Genomic DNA, 25,019 nt, shown 5'->3' with positions numbered 1-25,019 from the left:
ACCCTTACTTAATTTAACCCTTTAACTTAATTTAGTTAAAATAAATGTAAAAATAAATCAATAATATGTCCATCCTGAGCTTTATTGGAAACTCAATGAATTCAAGCTGCATTCCCTCTCTGTAAACCCTAACGCTCAAAATAATGAACTGGTTTGAGTAGAGCCAAGTCACATTATACAAGTTAGTTCAATCAAATGAACTTTTATGAGTATTTAGAAACTCTTTTTGTTTTGAGTTCTCAAAAGTGACACATTTTAAGTAATCTGAATTGTTTCATTGTTTTGAGTTTTATGAACTTGTTTCTTTTAATTAGACAAACTTAAATTGAACTGAAACTGGGCTGGGATTTCTATTTCCCAGCATTCTTTGCCTTGTCCCTTGACGAAAGGGACAGTAAATGCTAAATTTAAGTGTTATATAATGATTTTTTGCGCAAAATTAATGTTGAGGGGGGGATTTAGTAGTATTTAATGTTCTGCTATGTTAGTTTAGAAGAGTTTATGTTATGTTGGGGTTTTGTAGGGTTACCGTCATGGTGGTGAGTGGAGAATGTTTAGTTATATTGTTGTACTCATTCAGCAAGTGCTATGCTATACGATGTGTTACCACTGTGTTCCCAATTAGCAAGGTAGTATTTATTGAAGTAGCTAGTTAAAGCTGGCCAATTTTCCACTATTAAAAATATTTAAGCTTATATTTAATTAATATTTAAGCTTAATATTTTAACTTAAAAGTATGAATTATCTTACCCAAAAATATTTGAAGTTAAGAGCAATTAAAATGTTTGGGTACAAAATAGAAATCTGCAATTTCTTAACTGAATTTTAAATTTTTTTGAGCTTTGCCAACTTATTCGGGTTTACGTTGTTGTTACATAAACCTTAGTGAATTAAAATACAACAATAAAATGTTGTTACAAGGTAGAAACAGTTAGAAATACCCAATTAAAGCAACAACTGCACATGTTCACTTTTTACAGTGTAGAGCTGTGTTTACAGCTTAATAACTTTTCATAATTGATTTAATGTTATAACATTAACACGGTTATTTTCCTTTTCTAATAATGTGAATGTGCTTTGAAACAATCTGTATTGTATAAACTGATAGATATATAAATAAATATAGATGCTTATAGATGCTTGACTCTGAATACATTTTTTGTGCATTTTTTTTGCATCTCTTGCATCTTTTGCAATACATCTGCAGCAGACAAATGCAAGCCAGTTTTGGAATGGAGAAAGTTAAACTACATACTAATAAAATAACTTCCAAATATGAAGTCCATGGTAACATTCATCATAATTAAAATGTATTTTTCCACTCTTTTTTTCAGGAGCTTGGTGTAGAGATTCCCCGTTGAGGTGGTATCTCTTCGCGATGCCAAGATGGCAAGCGTGCTCCCTCCCACATGCATTAAAGCGCTCCGCCGATTCACCCCAGAGTCGCTGGCGGAGATCGACAGGCTCATCCAGGAGAGGAGCGCCAGGGAGGAAGTAGATGGGGTTAAGGAGGAACCACTGGCACTGAGCAGTGATCTGGAGGCAGGAAAGTCCCTGCCCATGATCTATGGCGACCCACCAGAGGATCTCCTCAACACGCCCCTGGAGGATCTAGACCCCTTCTATGATGCACAGAAAGTCAGTCTCACACACATAAATGTTAAATAGAGTGCCCTGTATTTAAACCTAAACCTGTGCTCATCTGGTGTCCATAAGTATTTTCAAGCCTTTGTGTTAACCTCTTTCTCATTTGCAGACGTTTATTGTCATAAGCAAGGGAAACACAATCTACAGGTTCTCAGCTGAACCAGCGCTGCTTTTTATCAGTCCTTTTAGTCTTGTCAGAAGAGGAGCCATCAAAATTCTTATACATTCATATCCTTCTCAAGCCATCATTTTGATAACAATCATATTTTTTTGTCAATGATTATCATGATTGATACAGTAATGAGTTGTTTGCCATATTTTACCTTGACTGTGCTTCAAATATTTTAGCATGCTCATCATGATCACCATCCTGTCCAACTGCGTGTTCATGACAATGAGTAACCCTCCAGCCTGGAGTAAAACAGTCGAGTAAGAGTTGCCTTGGGTGAACACACACATTTTTAGTGGAAATGACTTTGAGTCTCAAATAATTTTGGAGAAATTGAAGATTAGACAATATAAAAATATTGTCTTAAAAAAACTTGCAAATATCTGTATGAAATAATAACAAATTTCTTGCTGGTTTATTTATATATTTAATTTTATAATTCAAATATATATATAATTATTTGTATCTTAAATATATCCCATTATGGCGTGTTTTCACAGACAGGGCTTAGATTTAGCCAGGATTAGACCTTCAATTATGGCATTTAAGTAGCTTTTATAAACGTGCCTTAGAAAAAACACTCTCAGGTTACATACGTAACCTATGTTCCCTGAGAACAGGGAACGAGACACTGCGTCGAACTATGCTTTGGGATATAATGTCACAGCGTGACAGGTGTCTGAAATCACTATCGAATCACGGTAATCCTATTGACCGGCAACAGCCCATGTTGTCATCAATGTGCGACCCGGAAGTATATAAGGGCACCTTGCAAACACACATACGTAACTGTGACGTTATATTTTTTATACTACTTTCATATTTTTATATATATGCTTCAGCACCAAGAAAAATTCTGTGTGTGTGCAAGCACACTTTGCAATAAAGCTCTTTCTGATTCTGATTTTGATACACCTTATCGTCTGAATGGACTGTTTGGCAGGCAGGCCCCGAGGTATGGCAAAGAGACGCAGTGTCTCTTTTCCTGTTCTCAGGGAACATAGGTTAAATATGTAACCTGAGAGTTTTCCCTTGCGAAGAGAACTCACACTGCGTCGAACGATGCTTTGGGAACGATATACCCACGCCACCATGCTGAGGGGAGTGCCTGCCCACTGGCAGTGACAACTGTCAGAACAAGCAAGTTCACATGAAATGCCTGAACCACTCCCCCTCAGGTCACACTGGGCTGTCAGTGACAGCATCCCCTACGGTCATAGCCCAAGCTATAAGCCTCAAGAGGAATCTTTATGCTCTTCACATGAGGTCCTACTGCTCAAAGGCCTGGGACCAACCACTTCAACAGAAGGGGTCCCTTTCAGGGAATGTAGCTAGGGGACCCGAAGGAACCCCAGCCAAATCAATACCCGGGGGAACATATTCACCCGAATGCCACCAGGGAGGCCTGACCTGGTGCCCCTTATATTGGACACTTCGGTTTGGCCAACCCTGTCTGTTCAGAAACAGAGCCTCCAGACACTGCCTCGGTGAGGCATCCATATTGAGGGACTGAAAAACTGGCAGTCCTCCTCAGACCGAATCTCAGAGACGGGTATCCTAGAGAGCAATACTCAGCGTAGCAATTTACAACCCTTGATAGCGAGGGGAGTCTAAATGCTCAATGAAGGATCTACAAAGCACCTATATTCAAAGCACTAAGGAGGCCGGACAGGCCTACGGATTGATCTAACAGGGAGGCCTCACGAGAGGCCTGCAACCGTCTGATCAGACTCAGGCGGCTGTGTGCTCACAAATGACCCTCAGTGAGGGGAGCACCTGAGCATGCCTGTTGGGTAAAACCCAGCTGTAGGCTAAAATACCATAGGTTCTATTCTGCAGTGAACCGGTAATAGAAAGCGCCCAATCTCGGGAACGCCTTCCTAGAGAGGCCTACTACCTGATAGCAAGTTTTTCAAGGAGGCCTGGTGAGGCCTACTACCTGATAGCAATTCATGCCGGATGCCAGAGCATCCAAAGTTGGAAACTCGCTTTCATGGAGGCCTAGTGAGGCCTACTACCTAAAAGCAAGCCTTCAGGGAGGCCTGGTGAGGCCTACTACCTGCCAGCAATGCATGCTAACCCCCCAAGCAGATGAGTTCACCCTCAGGGAGGCCTGGTGAGGCATACAACCTGAAAGCCAGCCAGGCTAGTTATCCAAATGCCATACATCGGTACTTGCCTTTAGGGAGGCCTGGTGAGGCCTACCACCCGATAGCAAGTCATGCTAGCTGCCCGAGCATCCAGACTCGGGAAATCGCCTTCAAAGAGGCCTAGCGAGGCCTTCTATATGATGGCAAGCCTTCTAGGGAGGCCTGGTGAGGCCTACCACCTGATAGCCAGTCAGGCTAGCTGTCCAGATGCCACACATTGGAACTCGCCTTCAAGGAGACCTGGTGAGACCTACTACCTGATAGCAAGTCATGCTAGCTACCAGGGTATCCAAACTCTGGAACTTGCCTCCAGGGAGGCCTGGTGAGGCCTACCACCTGGTAGCAAGTTATAACTGACTATTATGAACCCAGATTTTCTTGGGCTCAGTCTCAGGATGGCTTTTAAATGGCCAACTGACTGACAGTTAGACCACTGGCTGACTAATAAATACCCATCACTGATGTACATATCACACCAATTCACAAAAATTGGGTCCGCCCACAGGAGGCCTCTCAAGGCTAGCTACCTGGTCGCAGCTGCAATGCATGTCTCCCAGACAGAAAAAGAGGGCGGGCCTTGACTGAACGACTCTCACATGAGAGGAGGCTGACAAATAGGGATGGTAGATATACCCAAATTCACGTTGTGAAGGGCCAGAGGTGACAGTGCCTCAGCAAAGCACTTCCATCATCCCTAATAGTCTAGGCCAGCTAAAACAGCATAAACCCATCGAAGCTCCAGTGTCAGTCTCTAGTAAACACACTCTAGAAGAGACAAACTACTCTACCCTGAGGGCTAAGGGAACCGTAGACAACACAGTAAAATAACACCAAGCGGCAGCAAGCACTCATTTCTCCTAGAAGGACGCTGTGCCACTTAGTACTCCGCTCAAATGACCACGGTGTCTACCGCACTTGCATGCCTGAAAGGGGCACTCTCACTGATCAAGCCAAGGTGGCCCGTAGAATATCTCTCCACCCAGCCCCAGGCCTGATGTAAGAAGAAGATCCTTCTAGAGTCCCGCCTCTTTTGCGACCTACTCCTCCTATGAGGGGGCGCATGAGAAGCGATACTGGCACTCTGACCCTGTCTCCAGCCCTCGGACCATGACGGGCCAGGCCCTCCCGCCTGCCTGGGCGCGGATCCGGATCTCAGCGGTACGCAGGTTAAACGCTGCCGAATGCGCCTTCGCCTCCCCAAACCTTCCCACCATCGCCCCAACGGAGGCAGCGGAAAAGTTTGAAAGGCGAAACTGGCGAATCGAGGAGAAAGCCTTTTCCCTTTCTCCACGATATCAGCCGAGTTCAACCACAGATGTCTCTCCATGGCCACCATCGCCGCCATCGATCAACCGCTCGCGGCAGCTGCTTTGTTTGGTGGCATGGAGATCTAGATCTATGGTGTGGCACAGTTTGACCACCGCATCAGGGGTTACAAACCAACCCCTGATCGAGATCCTTCAGCAGATCTGCCTGGTACGCCTGAAACACTGCCATGGTGTGCAAAGCAGCACCAGCCTGACCTGCTGCCGTGTATGCCCTGCCATTAAAGCACAACGTAATTTTGAGAGGTTAGATGGCAGAGTTGGAGCTCTCAGTGTTGATGCCCACCCATATGCGAGATTCACAAACGTCCCATCAATCGGTAGCATCAACACATACCCATATTCCCCTATCCCCTCGACATCAGCGAAGTTAAGTCGGTGATGTCAATGAATATCGGGTCGAATATGGGTTCTTCCATGCACTCTTGATCTCTGTAAGAAGATCAGGAAGAAATGGAAGGCTCACCTGAGCCGATGGTTTATGGCCGGGGAGATCATTCAATCTATCATGAGCAATCTCCTCTAAAGTGCCGACATGGCAGCTGCAGCCTGCCTGCACCACCAATCCCAAATGCCAAACCCTCTTCCCTCAAGAAGAGAGCCAGATGAGAGCGGAGCGATCTCAGATTGAAAAACGCTCACAATTCACACAAACATCTCCATAAGAACTGATTGTGCATGCTTTTGACCCCAGGCAGTAAACACACGGCTTGTGTGCATTAAATAATGAATTTGTATTAGCTTAACTCGAAGCGCTTCAGACAGAACAGTCCCTGAAGACGAAAAGATGTACTGTATGTGAGTTTGAAAGGCGCCCTTATATACTTCTGGGTCACACATTGATGACATCGTGGGATATCGCCGGTCAATAGGATTACCGTGATTCCATAGTGATTTCAGACACCTTTCACGCTGTGACGTTATATCACAAAGCGTCGTTCGACGCAGTGCGAGTTCCCTTCAAAAAGGAACATTACTGGTGTGCATCTTGAGACAAAACAATGGCACTGACATATTTTAAGATATACCAGTGCATGTTGCTTTCAGTTAAAACAGATCAAACATGCATTTTTATGGACTAGACTTAAGCCTTGTCTGTGAAACCGGGGGTAAATGTACTGGAAAAATGTTTTATACTTGTCATGTTCAACTGATTCAGTTCATTATTAATGCAAATACTTACGTATTTATGATAATATGTTTATTTCTGTTCATTTATTTGTTATTGCAGGTATGTTTTTACTGGCATATATACTTTTGAAGCAACAATCAAAGTTTTTTCACGAGGCTTCTGCATGGGACCATTCACATTCCTTCGTGATCCATGGAACTGGCTTGATTTCATGGTGATCAGCATGGCGTGAGTATTTCAATTCATAGATATAACTTCAATACACACACATACAGACACACATATATAAGCCTACACCGATCAGGCATAACATAACCTGACAGGTGAAGTGAATAACACTGATTATCTCATCATCACGGCACCTGTTAGTGATATATTAGGCAGCACAGTGAACATTTTGTCCTCAAAGTTGATGTGTTAGAAGCAAGACAAATGGGCAAGCGTAAGGATTTGAGCGAGTTTGACAAGGGCCAAATTGTGATGGCTAGACGACTGGGTCAGAGCATCTCCAAAACTGCAGCTCTTGTGGGGTATTCCCGCTGGTCTGCAGTGGTCAGTATCTATCAAAAGTGCTCCAAGGAAGGACCAGTGGTGAACCGGTGACAGGGTCATGGGCGGCCAAGGCTCACTGATGCATGTGGCTTGTGTGGTCCGATCAAACAGACGAGCTACTGTAGCTCAAATTGCTCAAGAAGTTAATGCTGGTTCTGATAGAAAGGTGTCAGAATACACCATCACAGTTTGTTGCGTATGGGGCTGCATAGTCGCAGACCAGTCAGGGAGCCCATGCTGACCCCTGTCCACTGCAGAAAGCGCCAACAGTGGCACGTGAGCATCAGAACTGGACCACGGAGCAATGGAAGAAGGTGGCCTGGTCTGATGAATCACGTTTTCTTTTACATCACGTGGATGGCCGAGTGCGTGTGCGTCGCTTACCTGGAGAACACATGGCACCAGGATGCACTATGGGAAGAAGGCAAGCCGACGGAGGCAGTGTTGATGCTTTGGGCGATTTTCTTCTGGGAAACCTTGGGTCCTGCCATTCATGTGGATGTTACTTTGACACGTACCACCTAGCTAAGCATTGTTGCAGACCATATACACCCTTTCATGGAACTGGTATTCCCTGGTGGCTGTGGCTCTTTCAGCAGGATAATGCGCCCTGCCACAAAGCAAAAATAGTTCAACAACGAGGAGCACAACAATGAGTTTGAGGTGTTGACTTGGCCTCCAAATTTCCCAGATCTCAATCCAATCGAGCATCTGTGGGATGTGCTGAACAAACAAGTCCGATCCATGGAGGCCCCACCTCGCAACTTACAGGATTCAAAGAATCTGCTGCTAACATATTGGTGTCAGATACCACAGCACACCTTCAGGGGTCTAGTGGAGTCTATGCCTCGACGGGTCAGGGTTGTTTTGGCAGAAAAAGGGGGACCAACACAATATTAGGTTAACATAATCATAATGTTATGCTTGATCTGTGTAAATGTATATCTAGTTCAGTCATGAAACTTTAGATGGCACAGGCTGATCGGTCCTTTACATACAATTTGCAAGCAATCACATCATTACTGCATGGCACAAGCTGATTGGCCTCTGCTTATCCAGCAGCCAGTGAGATTGCTTGCTCAACATTTAAATAGCCTGGTTCAGTGTTTGTCGTAAGCTAGTCCTGCAGCGGATCAGAGATCCTCTGAAACCCTCCACCTCCCTCTGCTCCACCTGCATAGATCTGCTACAGGATTTATTTGTCTATTCATGCGGCAGCAGCATATCTTACATGCTCACAGCAGCGTGTTGGTGTATCTGTTGGCAATAACAAGTCATACTTGCTCAGCAACAGTAATGATTACCAGCAGCGCAAGACCAAATACATTATCATTGCCATATTCATCACAGGCCAAAACAATCCTGAGAGTTGTCATGATTGAAATACACACACACACAAACAAACTGTTATTAAGAAGTTTCTTTGATCTAATTTTTTTGCAATATATCATTTAGACACCTTCTCAGTGACTGTCAGCTAATGCTGCCACTTGGCCACAGTGGTTGACAGATCTAAATATAACATATTAAAACCAATCACTCGCCACTGCCAGGAACAGCTCACCTAAAGAAAGGAAATTGTATCATTCTAAACCAGTACAACTTTATTTATACTAGTATTTCTTTATACTGTGGAATACCAAATATAGGTAGCACTTTATTTTACTGTCTTGTTCCGCATGTACATACTATGTACTTATTATAAAAACACAACAACTGGGTTATAATAGGTACTGAACCTATTCCTAAACCTAATCTCAACCCGTGTAGTTACCTAATATTACCAGTACTTTCTTGGGTAGCTTTACATATTCTGTAAAATAAAGTGTAACCAAAATATGAGATGCTGAAGACTGTTGATTTTTTTTTCTGTAAATAAAATGGTTACATTTTATTTTAAGGTGACATAGTTACATTGTACTTAGTCAAATAAGTATTGAGTAATATTCATTAACTACATGTACTAACTATAGAGTTAAGTTTAGGGTTAATTACTTTTAATTATGCATCATTTACTGTTATTGCTATAGTAAGTACATGTAGTATTATGTAACTATGTCACATTAAAATAAAGTGTTATCAAATAAATTTACTGGGACTGCAAATGGATGCAAATAAATATCATATTATTAATAGCATTATAGTTTTAAAAGTGGGTCATGTTTTCTTTATTTAAGTCATTTTGTAGCTGGTGTTGTCTGTTTGACACTGATTTGTGGTTTGATTGTTTCCAGGTACATCACAGAGTTTGTAGACCTTGGTAATGTGTCGGCACTGAGGACATTTCGTGTGCTTCGAGCTCTCAAAACAATCACAGTTATTCCTGGTATGTAATTCTACAGTTCTTTAAAAGCCACATATAAATGGAAAAGCACAAAACCACACAAGTTCGCAATGTTCTCTATGGTATTTTCTTTAATGTCTTTGGATGCAACTAGATTTACGATTTTAATTTAATAATGACACCTTTGCATTGTATTGTTTTTTTCCACAATATGTGTGAAAAGTACATGCTGTAAAATATAATTATTTTGTTTATATTTGTACCTTCCGCTCAGGTTTGAAAACCATTGTCGGGGCTTTGATTCAGTCAGTCAAGAAGATGGTAGACGTAATGATTTTGACCATCTTTGCCCTGGCTGTTTTTGCCCTCATTGGCCTGCAGCTGTTCATGGGAAATCTACGTCATAAGTGCATCCGTTGGCCCATTCCCAACAGCACCATCTTTGACATCTACAACTCCACCATGGTCAATGACACCACCCTCAACCTCACAGATTCTTTCGATTTCAAAGCATACATAGACAATAAAGGTGAGGTCAAGGTTATTAAATATTTCCCATTTTTTATCAACTATGCCATCACATAGATAGTACTACACTTAGTACTAGCTTTTAATTGCAGGACAATAATATATATATATATATATATATATATATATATATATATATATATATATATATATATATATATATATATATATATATATATATATATATTAGAATGGTTTTGGCATAATTTGCTAAATGTGCATAATGTGCTGTTTTTATTGGAATTAGAGGTGTGTTTTTTGTGACATAATTTGTGAAATATCAGTCACAAATATTAATCCTACAGTAAAATGTTATTATATTGTCTGCTATAAACTTTTGGTCCGTTCAAGTCCTCCCACGTATATATGAGTTGGGAAGTCGCGTTTACAACATCAGGTGCGTTCAAGATACTTTCGTCAGAGCAAGGTGGCGGTGTACCTTCTTAATTAACTACACAAAAATGCAGCACGGCTTTTAAACTTTACTTCTAGAATATGAAGAACAAAGAATGTGCATCAGGTGTGTTTTGCTTATTAACATTTTTTATTAATTTATGAAGCCACTGTAAACTGTATATATTGTTAAAGGTGAACTATGTAGGATTTTTGCAGTAAAATATCCAGAAACCACTAGGCCAGTGTTATATATTTTGTTCAGTTGAGTACTTAGAATATCCCAAATGTTTCCAACTATTTGTAAATCGTGAGAAATTGCTATTTTAACCGAGGAACCGGGACGTGTGGGCTATGCGTGTGAGGGAGTCGCCTGTCGATTGCGTCATATCTGCGTCACCCTCGGTTTACGGTTTTATTCAGTGAAACACTTTACTCTCACTGCAGTGTGAACAAGTGTCATAGCAGCCGCCGAGCGAACGTCATAACTTCCTTTTCAACACACTTACATATATCTAATACGATAAACAGAGTTGCGTTACCTCACTCATGACTGGAAAAGAGGAAGTGGCGCCGGCAACCGTGTCATAATAAAAGTCCCGCCAGCGACTATGGCATAATAACAGTCCCGCTCTTCAATCGCTCCTGCGGCCTTGCTCAGCTCCACAACACTCGGTCATGCTCTGCTTCAGACTACAGTAATGTTAATAATCGCATCCATGAACATGATTTCTGCCCGAGTCCTATCCTGACTGTTTTCCACCGGCTGTGAGGTGAAAACCACATGTCCCACATGCCCATTCTGCGCTCAAACGTGGCGTCATCAAACTACGCCTTTGTTTTGAACAGGCGACCTCTAGTGGACGGAAAAGTTACATAGTGTAGCTTTAACAATGCGGCAGTGGTTATATTTTGTGCAGGGAGGTCGTGACAATTGGGGGCTCGTCCGGGATCGCAATTTATTTTTGTCGTTACGTCTATAGTAGGGATGCTCATTTCGGTTCATTTTAAAAAGTATATTTGACGCAAAATGACGATATTTGCGTCATCTGAGGATTTTTTTCAGAAATAAAATGCATAATTCTCTCGTCTCAGGGGGATATGAGGGGGGAAAGTACCATAATTCAAATATACTACAGGGTTTCTACTGATTTTTCTAGGGTTAGGGTTATGGTTAGAGTCTGGCTAAAAACTACAGCCAGTAGAAGGAGCTGTTCCGCATTTTTTCAACCCACCCACAGGGGAGAGATCTCATGCACAGAATGTAAATGCGCTCGGCCACGGGCATTAATAACGGAGCGTTGCAGTGCAAAGTGAGTGTTTCAGCTTTTCAATTAATTCTTATGAAAGTTTAGCTTCCATAAGCGATCAGAAAACGCGCCAGACTGGACACGCGCTGAGAATGACAGCCGCGCTTACCTCAGCTCTGCTAAGCTCTTCTCTCTCTTGATGAATGAAATCTGACTCCTGCTGTGTTTGTCCTGTGACTTTCGTTCGGCTCACTCACACTTTATTGAAAAGACACATTCGTTTTAAAGGTCCCATGGCATGAAATTTTCATTTTATGAGGTATTTCAACATTAATATGAGTTCCCCTAGCCTGAATATTGTCCCCAAGTGGATAGAAATGTTGATCGGTGTAAAACCGAGTTGTGGCTGTCTCTCTCTGCCTTTGAGCAAATGACAGGCCAGACGAGCCAATCCTGAAGTCTCCTGGTTTGACGTCCAAGCAGGAACGGTTACCTTTCTTTCCCCCGCCCAGAGAATCTGGCACGCCCATGCAAACACTCGAGATCATTAACGTTACTTGTGAACGAGTGAACACTGGCAGTTTCTCAGTGTTTGGATGTACAAATGAAAACAGAAGTCTTTCTTCAGTTCCTTCTGATCTGTGATCATTGATTTCTTATGTGTAACTAATTATTTATTATTTGTGGACATGCAGCGGCTTCTCTCTCTCCCGACAGAACGGTGTTTTCGTGTTTTCTATCTTGTGAGTCAGTGTTTTTGTACGTCCTCGACACGTCTATCTGTTCTTAAATGTGCATACAGTCGGGAGTTTCTGCTCAACATCAGCAGAGCCACATCTTTAGAGATAAACTTCAAACACGCCGAAGCTCGGCCTCCAACATCCTCGACCCCCAGTACTGCATCTGGCCCACAGCGGAGGCACCAAACGCGGCGTGAGATTAAGCAGAAGGAGGGTAAGCGTTAGGGTATCCGGCTAGGCTAGCCAGCTATCCCCACAATAAACTGGATTACATTCGATTACAGCTGTTGTGTCTTTGTTTGCGCTGTGTAACGTCACTCAATGCGCGTCAATGACGCTATTCATATGATTGGAACATATCTAGAAATAATGCTATATTCAACACTTACTAACTCGTTCATCTCGCTGTAATGGTACATTGCATGTGTTGGTAGAATAATGATGAAGAGGACTCGGTGTGACTGGGACTCGTGTTTATTCAGAACTCTCAGATACAAACACAATAAACTCGCGCTGACTGACAGCGCTCTCATAACGCAGTAGTTACTATAAATAACTTTGTTAGCAATCGCTTCGTCTCCGTGATGTCCGGTTCGCGAACGAATCATTCTTTTGAATCGGTTCTTTTTAGTGAACCGAACCAGTTCACCAAATCGGACTGAATCGTTCTAAACGGTTCGCGTCTCGAGTCAGCGCTGATCCATAATTTACTAAAGTTACTAACTATCTGACATGAGTGACAGCCCCTCCGACTAGAAATAAACTAATAACCTGAAGTATATGCTAGTAACTACAACAGTTCACCCTGAACTGAGACATGCTGAGAGAACTGATGAGAAGTGAACACAGGTCCATCCGTCTCTCTGGCAGACTCGTGCCTGCTCGTGCCTCGTTAAACCACGCCCCCTCCGCTCATTTAAAATGCAAAGATGTCAGCCAATCACAACAGTGGGCGTTTTTACTGAAGTCTCACAGCAGACACGCCTCTTGAAGCAGGGCATTCAGCCACAGGGCAAACAGCAGTATAGAAAAAATGCCTTTTATTTCTAAATTATGACATTTTATGATGTAAAAATCATACTAATAATATAAGTACACCTCAGGAAACACTATAAAATAATAGAAAAATGCCATGCCATGGGACCTTTAAATTCTAGTGTTTATTCTCTAACTGAACAAAATTATTGTATTATTATGAAGATCAAAACGACGCTGGAGGCGGTGTAGGGAGTGGCCTCGTAGGGCAGCAAAGCAAGTGCATTCTGGGAGTTGTTGTCTTTCATCCACATGAGACAAAAATACATTTTCTGTCTTTTCACAGTCTAGAAGGCACCAAATTCAAAAATAATTTCACATTTCTATCACATAAATGACCCAGTTTAAATACACATTCATCAGTTATTCTTAACTGATGAGATTATAATATTGAATTGGCATTAAATAAAAATACAATTGACGAGTGTCTGTGACCTGTTAAAAAGACACTTTTTGCATGGGTTTATTTTACCATGCAAACAGCAGCATACGGAACAGAACAACAACAGAACCTGGATTCTCACATTATCAAAAATTTCACGCACCTGCAGCGTTTCTGACAACAGAGAAAAACTGAATAAAATATAAATAAAAATCATAAAATAAATAGGCCTACACTAAATATTTTCACTTAAATAATTACCAAATTAAGATGACAAAATGAAAATACACTGTAACTGTTTGAAGCTTTGAATCTTTTTCCTTTCTATCGAAATGGTCACACACAGTAGGCCTACTTATTTTCCATTGCTTCTTTTTGCAAAATATGTTTGTGGTTGCACGTGTCGACGCGCCCAGTGAGTTAACAAATACAGCATATTTTTCTTTTAACCAGGCAGCAAAAAAAACAAATTTTAACCCGTTTAACTGGAATGATTAATCGGTCAAAATTCTTACTTTCGTTTAACGGTTAAACGGTCAATATGAGCATCCCTAGTTCACAGGGGCGCCGCTAAGGGGGGGGAAAGTTAGGATGATTCTAAGGGCCCACACACTTTTGGGGCCCCCGGAGATCATTAAGTTTTGTTTTGTATAAATTGTATCTTAATTTTAATCAGTGTTTCATCAGCCAATTGGGGCATTCTGGGTCGAGCGAGCAGTGCTTAATTGGTCAGTATTATTAAATTGCTGACAAAGATTTTGGATAGCTAGGTTGGTGTGGTAGGGGGCCCAACATCATATTCTTTCATAGGGCCCAAAATATCTAGCGGCGCCCCTGCTAGTTCATAGGCGATTTCAATCATTTTGTTTGGCTGCTTTGAACTTTCTGTGGGGGATGAAGTTCATATTGTTAATATGGATTTCGATTTAATTAAGTTTACTCTGTCACCAAAGCTGACTCATTTCCTCTCCCCAGAATGGAGGATTGTGTTGATCGTGTACGAGATAATCACTATAATACAATTAGGGCTGGTCCGAATACCATTTTTTGAGCTTCAAAGCTTCTGTAGTAATTAACATCGAATATTCGAAGCTTCGGAGGGAAGGGGTTGAACATATTCTTCTCTCTAATAAAGGCAGGAATCTCGAGAAGTGGCGCGCCTCACTTTGGCAGGGATTATATGCTCCTTATAGGCTTTGAAAATCGAATACCAACCCATCGAAAGAATATTCAAATATTCGGGTCCAGCCCTAAATACAATGTTATTATATTTTGTGCAGGGAATTCGCTTATTTTGTTGTAAATAAAGCCTGACAACGTCACTGCTAAATACCTATGAATGCCTCTGTCCCAAATGGCACCCTAAACCCGTGCGGTCTTTCTACAAGTCCACACTTTCATGACGTAACGGCGCTTTGCCTGTCGGGAAGAAGTCCGCTGCAGAGTTCACATTAGTGCAGGCTTGGCAGAAGTGCACATAGAGGTGCATATCGACCACAAAGGGGTGCTCGCGAGCACCCTTCTGAGACCTAAAATGACAAATGGGACACCCTACGGTCTCGTAGACTGACACGCACACGCACACGCTGCAGCCATTGTAAGTCCACAAGACCGAAAGTGCATTTGAAGTGTGCCATTTGGGACAGGGCCAATATTGTGGTTTTCCGCCATGTTTCTCACTGACACCCCCAACTTGTAAAGATGAGGGGGGTTAAAGAAAATCCCAAGCTTCCCACTTGTATATTTACGACTCTGTGGTGCCGTTCATGTGCATTCAACTTGTAAATACGACCATTTGTCTACTATAAAATTTGTATACTTGTTATATTTTGCAGAAAACCAATACTTTATGGAAGGAAGTTTAGATGCTTTAATATGTGGTAACAGCTCTGATGCTGGGTAAGTTTGCTTACATTCTTATTTAGCGGTAATTAAAAATGTTTGTACTTTAATATAGGCTGTATATAATATCAGGTGTTTTTATTTATTTCTGATGGCAAATTGCAATGCCACATCAAGGCAATACAGATTTATGTATGGAAAGATAAAGATGAATGACATTTGTTGTCTGATGTTTTTATAGGAGGTGCCCAGAAGGATACACATGTATGAAGGCCGGGCGAAACCCAAATTATGGCTACACCAGTTATGACAACTTTGGCTGGGCCTTTCTCACCCTCTTCAGAGTCATGACTCAGGACTATTGGGAGAACCTCTTCCAATTGGTCTGTTAACTAGTTGTTTTTATGTCTGTTCATCTGTTGGAATAGTATAGGCGAATTCAATTCCATCTTTTCCATGTTGTTTAGACCCTCCGTGCTGCTGGGAAGACCTACATGATCTTCTTCGTGGTGGTCATCTTCCTGGGCTCTTTCTACCTCATCAACCTGATCTTGGCTGTGGTCGCGATGGCATACGATGAGCAGAATGCGGCCACCTTGGCTGAGGCCATTGAGAAAGAAGAGAAGTTTCAAAGATTGCTTGAGCAGCTCAGGAACCAAGAGGTCAGGTGACTACCATATGATTTCACATTAAAATATGGTTAAATTATTTCAAATGAACTGATTCAGTTGATAATGTAATGCATATCAAAATGCCAAAACACTTATTGATTTATACTATACACGTCACACTGATATGTTGTTATATAGTGGTTTATTTATATCACAAATTACAGGTAGGCAGTAAAGCATCTCTGGCCAGCCAGACAACTCAAAGTCGAGGGTCAAACAGGACGGGTTCCCAGCACAGTCTTGACGGTGATGATGCCATAAAGGACTGTAATGGCCGAATAGTGCCTCGCCTCATCGTCAACAGAGTCTCCTCTGACAGAGAGGTGATGCAAAACTTTCAGTATTTTAACATTATTTTGGTGAATCTGTACTACTTGAGCTCTGTTAAAACCAAGTACTTTTACTCAGTTAAATTCACACTGTAAAAAGTATACGTTTTACTCTATTACAATTTCATGTAGACTTAAGTACTATAGCTGCAAGTTTAATCGTTAACAGATCGCAATCTCCATTCAAACAACCATGCAATCTCATTCCTAAATGACTGTGATTCGCCTTTGTCGATTAAACCTTTGACAAAATCAAGAGATTCGTTCAAAAATGCTGATTCATCCAGTAATGAAACAACTGAAGTATTTATGAGTGAGTCATTGAATTAAACATTCAAACTGAGTTTTTTTTTGTGATCAATTGAACGTTCTAAATAGACTGCAGCAATTAACATTTAATTAGAACCTCTAGTAAATTACAGTATTTTGTTTAGTTGTTCAGAATCGTGATCTCTGTTTGAAACCGAAAAAAATTGTGAATTTGTCCTCGCACGTTCGCTTGGGGCGGTACTCACGTTTTCGACGTGATTACACAATCAGTGACAATCAGAGCAGCGCAAGATGAGCAATTTAGGCTAAAAAGCATTTTTAATTTTTTTTTTTTAAATGACCGATGGTTTCGCTAGATAAGATCCTATTCCTGGTCTGGGATCGGCAGAGCGTCTGAAGCCCTTTGAAACCGCATTGATTTGGACCTTCATCCAGTTGGTTGCAATTGAAAACCATTATGTGTAGAAAAATCCTGGAATGTTTTCCTCAAAAAACGTAATTTCTTTTCGAGATGGGGGTGAGTAAAATATCAGGAAATTTTCATTTTGAAGTGAATATTTCTCAGTTATTTTACCTTTTGAGTGGTACGGTCCCACGTATAGGATTTGTTCTCTGTGCCCCTGAGAGTACGGTCCCACATATGGGATTTATTATGTACAGTGGCGTTACATAACTGCCAGATTCAAACTGTGCTTTCACTCTTTGGTTGGCGCTGAGCCAGAGACAGATGCGCTTGTCATTTATCACAACTATTCAGTGTTTTTAACCACATAATGTTTATTTTAGGTTTCGGACATTTAAATACACATAAGCACTAGCAAAACAATACATTTAGAGTTTGTAAAATACACACTGGAGTCTATGAAAGCAGCAATAACAATCCATTCAAATATAATTTACCGACATGTTTTATTCATATCAGATACGCATAGTGTAAGTAACTATAAAGTTACTTAAATAAAGTAACTCTATGAATTCACATGCCATAAATCTGACTGTCAGGACTCTCTGAACTGCGCCGCAAACAAACATGGCGGAGCCCATCTCACATTTTAGATCAAGATCTAGATCATGGTTTGTTTGTGAATATTATGTGAAAAAGGAAAAACTAAATAAAAGCTATACAGCGCTATTTTGGCTGCGGTGAGTCACGTGACAAGCATGATATGTCACCATGGAAACAATAAGGGGAGACTTAGGGTAGAATATTATAAACTCACGTGTGAAAGGGTTAAAAATAAAAATAGTTTTTTGTGACTTTGAAAAATTAGGCTGAGGAAATGATGACAGAACATTCATTTTTGGGTATATAGTAATGTGTTTATAATAACCATCACTGTAGAGGGAAGAATTTAATTGTGAACATGGTCCATGATTAGTCTTGATTATTAGTCTAAAAATCACTATATTCAAATATCAAACCACTGATTAATCACCTGCTGAAATTTTTTGATCAAAATATACAGGTAACAGGTTACAGGATATTGGTTTATTTTAACATCTGCTGTGTTGAAGAGTTTTACGTTGTCAGAACAATGAGAACATTTTAATTTAACTGAAAATAGTAATTTTTACATTAAAAATACTAAAATGGGAAAATCTCTCCGGCCTCTTGTTTTCAAGTTTCAGTACAATTAAATGTACATACCATGTTACTATCACTCAAGTGTTTTAGGTAGATTCTTAGACTTTGAATTTGAGTCAAATTTTTGACATAGTATACACTTTAACTGTACAATTTATCAGTACTTCTTACACCCCTGATTAGTGTACTATTTAAACACATCCAGTCAAAAGTTTCCACATACTGTATGTTTCATATGATCTTAATAATGTTCATTTTAATAACTCAATGGCAAATAGAAGTCTGTTTTCTAGTTATTTAGACATTGCAAATTATAAAATACTCTAGAATAGATCGTTCAAAAGCTTTTATTATGTGTTGACATACGTACTGTTTCATTTATCCTCCAGTTATCACAAGAGAAATTCACAAGAAACCCTCCTGAAGAGGATCACAAGTCCATGAGCTCCAAACACAGCCTGCAGTACCTGGACCAGCCTAAACTCTCCGAGAGAGCAACTAGTGCTATCAGTGTGCTCACTGCAACGATGGAGGGTACTAGCTTGAACAAACTCCTCGAGGGTTTATTAACTGCAAATTAAAAGGATGTTCCTTTTGATATCTCATTAAGTAGCTCTGTCACTGAGGAGCCTGTCTAGAAGCCTCCTATTTATTGTGCTATTTATTTATTGAGATATGGTTTGCAAGATATTCTGTAATGATATGGTTGACACCAAAGACATGCTAAATACCCACAGGCATTTCTGAAAGTAGTAATGCAAATGCATGGGCTTTGACAGGCCGTTTCGATGGGCCTCATTTATAAAATGCCACATAGAAACCCCTATATCCTTAAATAGTATCGTAAATTATCTTGAAATTGTGTACAGCTGAATGGTTTCAGATCTCCACCTTGTAAGCGGCACCTAATTAAAGTCATTAACATATAAAAGAGCATCAGTCAACGTCCAGAATCCTTTTCTTGAGAACGGTGAGTGGCGAGAATTGCTAAGATTTCCAAATACCTGCAGTACTCCGACTCTGCCACAAGGGAAAGTGTATAAAGCCCTTTTATCCGGGGACGGTAATTGTTTCTCGTGGGGTCGTAAGGTATTTTCATCATTCACAGGGGCTGGTCAGTGATTTAATTGCCGTCCTTTTCCAAAATATCAGTGTTTTTCTCCCACCACCCGCGTAAAAATCCCCGGCCGAATTACCTGACGTACTGTTTTTTGACAAACACCAAGGTCGTGTGGTAATTGAATTGCCTCCTGAATCCACATCTCTGAGTTTTCAAGAATTCATCACTTCAAAATTCACTGTTTATATCCTTTTTGACCACTGCAGAGCACCGTACGGTTGCGCTTCGCTGTAATTTGGATGCATTTTCCCAATTCGCCTACTTATACTACGACCTAAAAGTATGTACTCTTTTTGTGAAGAAAAAGTACATACTTTTGAGTGTGTAGCAGAAGAGTATGTAAGCTTTGGGACATAATACTTCGTCATCTTTAACGGACTCTGTCGCTTAGTTACATGCATCCCGTCACAGTTTAAACTGCCCTGTCAATCATCGTCACAGTTCAAATCCTCCACATTCAATTTAATTTCCTATCGTATCAGAAAGAAATGTAGTAGCATTTTGATCCGTGGGTCTTTAATGCAGAGACTCCTCTCATAGTTTTGTAGTTTGTAGTTCTAATCGAACCCTCGTCCATCTCGCAATGGGTTGTGGGCAATATCAGCCGTTAAAGTGCGCATCGATCTGCACTTCGAATTCAGACCGGAAATAGTAGACCATCCGGGAATCTTTGGAATACTCTAAACATACTATGATTTGGGACAAACTAATTCTTTTTTTGAATACTATTTTGTACGGATAGTATGCAAATTGGGAAGCAGCACTAGACTTTTATTACTGAAATGCTGCCAAGTACAAGAGCAATATATTTAATCACCGCTCAAAAAAGAAAAAGAAGAAAAGCACGTAAATATTTGAAATGGCAATTATATGTTAAAATAACCAAGCAGCATTATGTTTACCTCATATAAATAGGAGGCGGTATTAACTTATTTCTGCTCATTTCCATGTGACGTCCTTTATTTTGAGATGAAATACAAGACAGAAAACCATTTTAACTATAATGTGCATCTATAGTCTATATCTTCCTATTTTTAAACAGATTTAAATAATTAAATAATAATTATGATATTATTTTCCTATTATTAAATTAAATATGCATTTATCCCAAGCATATGACATTTTATTTACAGCATACAATCATGTTATTGACCACGTGAGCAGCGCGTTCCCAGGTGCCCAGGATCACAAAACTCGCTCCTCCACCATGAATAAATCACAATCCGAATGCACGAGTTTTATCACTGAGGTCGCATGCACATTTGTTTTTACGGATTTACACATGAGAAACAATTACCATCCGAATAGGTCTTAAGCCTGCTTCGGCCCTGACGTGATGTCGGCATGGATTTTAGCATACACACTTTTTTATAAATGAGGCCCTATGTTCCTGAAGTTTAATTTAAAGTACAATTTTTTAGATTAGTGTGCCATGGTGTGACAGAACTATCTGAGAGTGTTTATTGTCTAGAGCTAGAGATTTAAACTAAGCAAAGGTCACATTGTGTGTAGAGAAAAAACCTGTTAACTTCATCAGAGTGCTGCTAATCTTTGGGCTATTTCAGAGCCATGGACTGACTTTAACCTGTTGTCACTCTGCTGATGTTCATTCATTGCTCTTAATGCTATTACCACTCACTGTAAATGAAAACTGTTTTTCAATCTCTCTTTCTCTATCTCTTTGTCTCACTAGATTTAGAAGATGCTCATAGGCCTTGTCCCCCAGGCTGGTATAAGTTCGCTGATATTTTCCTTAAATGGGACTGCTGTGCTCCCTGGGTCATCTTTAAGAATTGGGTTCATTTTGTAGTGATGGACCCATTTGTTGATCTAGGCATCACCATCTGCATTGTGCTCAACACACTTTTCATGGCCATGGAGCACTACCCCATGAGTCCGGATTTCGAACATGTTCTCTCAGTGGGCAACTTGGTTAGTGTTACATCAATACTTCTGACTTCAGAACTCTGTAGAAATATTCATCTTGGATTTACCTGGTTGAAAATATATGCATATTGTATGTCATATATCAAAAGCATAGTTGTGTTTTGAATGCTGGTCCTCAGCATGGAATATATTAGAGCATATATCAAAAGCATAGTTGTGTTTTGAATGCTGGTCCTCAGCATGGAATATATATGACCCGTGCTGGCAAAAGGAGTCGGAATGCGCATGGGATAATTTCGAGCTACAGGCAAAAACAAGTGAAAAATGCCAATTTTGGTTGATTTTGAGGTTTTCAAAAAAAAAAATTATTATTTAAGCCCTTATCTAGCGATCCCAATGCTCCTAATAGCAATTAAACATTTATATAGCAATTTTACAAAAAACATCTTACTCTCGCTGACTAACAGATCTGATGCTTGCGCACAAATACACTTCTCACAGTGCGTAATCCCGATACACACATATACACATAATTTCAGTTTTTCCAAAAATCTGTCTTGGTGAGTATTCACACAAACATTATCGGTTATGTCTTATGTCAATGTTTGGTGAACTGTTGGGGAAAAACATCTGATGTGTTACATTATTTTAGGTCAGTGCGGTACTGTACTTCTTAATATCTAGGCTGTTTCAGTAATGTTAATCAAACAATTGTGGTATCATGGAAAAAAAGTTGAATATATATTCCTACAGATATTTGGTTTTGACTTGATGTGAGCCACATTTGGTGTTATTACCAGGGATTTTAACCTTTAGAACCTTTAGAAAAGTTTAACTACATTTTTCTCAAAATTTACTTTACTGACTATATCGACTTCAAACAGGTGTAGCTCAGTCATTTTAATAAATACACTCTAAGAAATGCTGGGTTAAAAACAACCCAAGTTGGGTTGAAAATGGACTAACCCAGCAATTGGGTTAACCCAACTGCTGGGTTAAAATGACCCATTCACTGGGTTAAAATAACCCAATTGCTGGGTTGGTCCATTTTCAACCCAACTTGGGTTGTTTTTAACCCAGCATTTCTTAGAGTGTAATTTTGAATGTTTTTAAATAATTTATTTGTAATATGAAAATAACAATAACCCATTTTTGAAAATTTGCTCATTGCAACTTATTTTGCCTGCACAGGTCACATATGCTGATGTCCCTACCAGTCATCTTAAAGGAACACGCCACTATTGTTGAAAATAGGCTCATTTTCCAACTCCCCTAGTGTTAAACAGTTGAGTTTTACCGTTTTCGAATCCATTCAGCTGATCTCCGGGTCAGGCAGTAGCACTTTTAGCATAGCTTAGCATAGATCATTGAATCTGATTAGTCCGTTAGCATCTTTTTAAAAAAATTAAATCGATATTTTTCGAGACTCTTCTGTAGTTATTTCGTGTACTAAGACCGTTGGAAAATTAAAAGTTGTGATTTTCTAGGCCGATATGGCTAGGAACTATACTCTCATTCCTGCGTAATAATCAAGGAACTTTGATGTCGTACCATGAGTGCAGCAGCACAATGATATTATGCAGACCCTCAACCATTTCTATTTGAACCGGAATACACTGAAGATTAGGTTGTCACGTTGGTTATGTTGACGGAAGTTAGCCTATTTGCAGGCGCTGCGCAACTTTTCATTTTCCATCGGTCTTAGTATACAATGTAACTTCAGAAGAGTCAAGTTTTAAACAGGAAAAATATCGAAACTCTTTGGTAATTTTTTGGAGCAAGATGCTAACGGTCTAATCAGATTCAATGATCTATGCTAAGCTATGCTAAAAGTGCTACTGCCTGACCCGGATATCGGCTAAATGGATTTTGAAAACGGTAAAACTCAACTGTTTAACTCTAGGGGAGTTGGAAAAAGAGCCTATTTTTAGTGGCGTGTTCCTTTAACTACAGGTAACTTAATAGCATTTTTTGCAGATAGAAAACACGGAGACCAGCTCTAAACCAGCTTGAACTAGCATGGAACCTCAAATCTGTTTTATATATTGAATGGGTGTATTTTCCCTTTATGGGCTCCTGAGAAATCATAGCTTTCCTATTTTAGTAAAGTCATTTAAGTGTAGGGACAAAGCAACTGTTAATAACAGCAAAGGATGATTATAAGGTCATTAATTTAGGTCATTAATAGTATTAAAGGGATACGCTTCTGCATCACTTCTTGTGCAAGTTTCACAACATGCTTAAATCACGCTTCACAACGTGCTGACTTTCACTCCGTGTTGACAGTTGGCTTGAAGCGATTGTTTATAGTTTAAAATATTTGTGGCATGAAGTTGAGTAAATGATAAGAGAATTTTTATTTCTGGGTGGAGTATCCCTTTAAAGGTACACTATGTAACTTTTTTGTTCAAAATTATGATTTCTATAATGAGCAAGTACATGAATCCATCTTATCCTGAATGACTACTGTACGCCTATAATAAGTTTTTATATTCAGACTATTTAAGACCGGGTGGGACAACAACCCAGTACCTGCGTGACTCGTCATATACATAAACAGAGCGAAGTAGCTCCGGCTACAATGTTCTTCCACAAGACGCTTATAGTTTTGTTTATTAATCGCTAGAGCACTAAGAGCTACATAGTGTACCTTTAAATGTACCATTTATATTTCCATTCTTATCTCACATAATATTAAACCTTATTCTTCAAGGTATTTACAGGAATCTTCACAGCTGAAATGGTGTTCAAGCTTATTGCTTTGGACCCATTCTACTACTTCCAGGTGGGCTGGAACATTTTTGACAGCATCATTGTCACACTCAGTCTGGTAGAGTTGGGACTGGCCAATGTTCAGGGGTTGTCCGTTCTCAGGTCCTTCCGTTTGGTAAGTCTGAATCTCAACCCCTCGATCTGTTTCATTATTTTATGGTTTGTGTGACTGATATCCTAACATGTTAAAATTCATGAAAATACTTCAACCCTACGTAAAAATGGTGTGTGGTTTAACTTTGTATGCAATTGTTCTCTGTGTGTATGTTTGTGCCCATCTCTGACGGATGTGCTGGAAGTAGCTACGTGTCTTCAAACTCGCTAAATCTTGGCCCACCCTCAGCATGCTGATCAAGATCATCGGCAACTCAGTGGGCGCCCTGGGGAACCTGACGCTTGTCCTGGCCATCATCGTCTTCATCTTCGCCGTGGTGGGAATGCAGCTCTTTGGCAAGAGCTACAAGGAATGTGTTTGTAAGATCTCTGAGGACTGCGTGCTGCCACGCTGGCACATGAACGACTTCTTCCACTCTTTCCTCATCGTCTTTCGGATCTTGTGTGGAGAGTGGATCGAGACCATGTGGGACTGCATGGAGGTGGCGGGAGCGAACATGTGTTTGATAGTCTTCATGATGGTCATGGTCATTGGAAACCTCGTGGTAAGTGAAGCGGAAAATGTACAAACATGATGAGAATCAATTCTGGTAGAAAAGCACCGAACTTTGCTGATTTGGTGAATCATTATCTAATCTCTAACTTTGCATGTGCAAGAATGTCTAAAGCTTTCAGTGCAGCACTGCTATGTTACTATTTTCTTCTGCACTCAGAGGGAACATTATTATTAGGGCCCAATCACCGAAGGTGTGATGGCACCTATTGTCTCCATTGGCGTTCTTATTATTCTTCCGTTTCTTTTTCTTCCGCCCTTGAGTCTATGGCCGCCCATAGATCCGCTT

At 40.4% G+C, this 25,019-nt stretch overlaps 1 protein-coding gene across 1 annotated transcript in view; it reads left to right on the top strand.

Annotated features, from left to right (window-relative positions):
• Window positions 1-1,386: 1,386 nt before the first annotated feature.
• The window catches only part of scn4aa (sodium channel, voltage-gated, type IV, alpha, a), a gene marked incomplete at its 5' end in the record, with an annotated part of 62,122 nt that continues 38,489 nt past the window's right edge, over window positions 1,387-25,019 (top strand). Inside the window, 14 exons of the mRNA XM_079801209.1 lie at window positions 1,387-1,638; window positions 1,757-1,884; window positions 1,996-2,076; window positions 6,523-6,651; window positions 9,210-9,301; window positions 9,534-9,788; window positions 15,423-15,486; window positions 15,671-15,812; window positions 15,897-16,091; window positions 16,265-16,423; window positions 18,674-18,818; window positions 21,098-21,336; window positions 24,005-24,178; window positions 24,366-24,722. Of these exons, the coding sequence (XP_079657335.1) occupies window positions 1,387-1,638; window positions 1,757-1,884; window positions 1,996-2,076; window positions 6,523-6,651; window positions 9,210-9,301; window positions 9,534-9,788; window positions 15,423-15,486; window positions 15,671-15,812; window positions 15,897-16,091; window positions 16,265-16,423; window positions 18,674-18,818; window positions 21,098-21,336; window positions 24,005-24,178; window positions 24,366-24,722 (2,412 nt within the window). The remainder of the gene's footprint in view (window positions 1,639-1,756; window positions 1,885-1,995; window positions 2,077-6,522; window positions 6,652-9,209; window positions 9,302-9,533; window positions 9,789-15,422; window positions 15,487-15,670; window positions 15,813-15,896; window positions 16,092-16,264; window positions 16,424-18,673; window positions 18,819-21,097; window positions 21,337-24,004; window positions 24,179-24,365; window positions 24,723-25,019) is intronic.

Source organism: Gobio gobio (genome assembly GCF_949357685.1).
Source record: "Gobio gobio genome assembly, chromosome: 20".
NCBI classification, from domain to species: domain Eukaryota; kingdom Metazoa; phylum Chordata; class Actinopteri; order Cypriniformes; family Gobionidae; genus Gobio; species Gobio gobio.
Note: the sequence above shows the minus strand (reverse complement) of the source record. Positions and strands in the feature narration are given on the sequence as shown.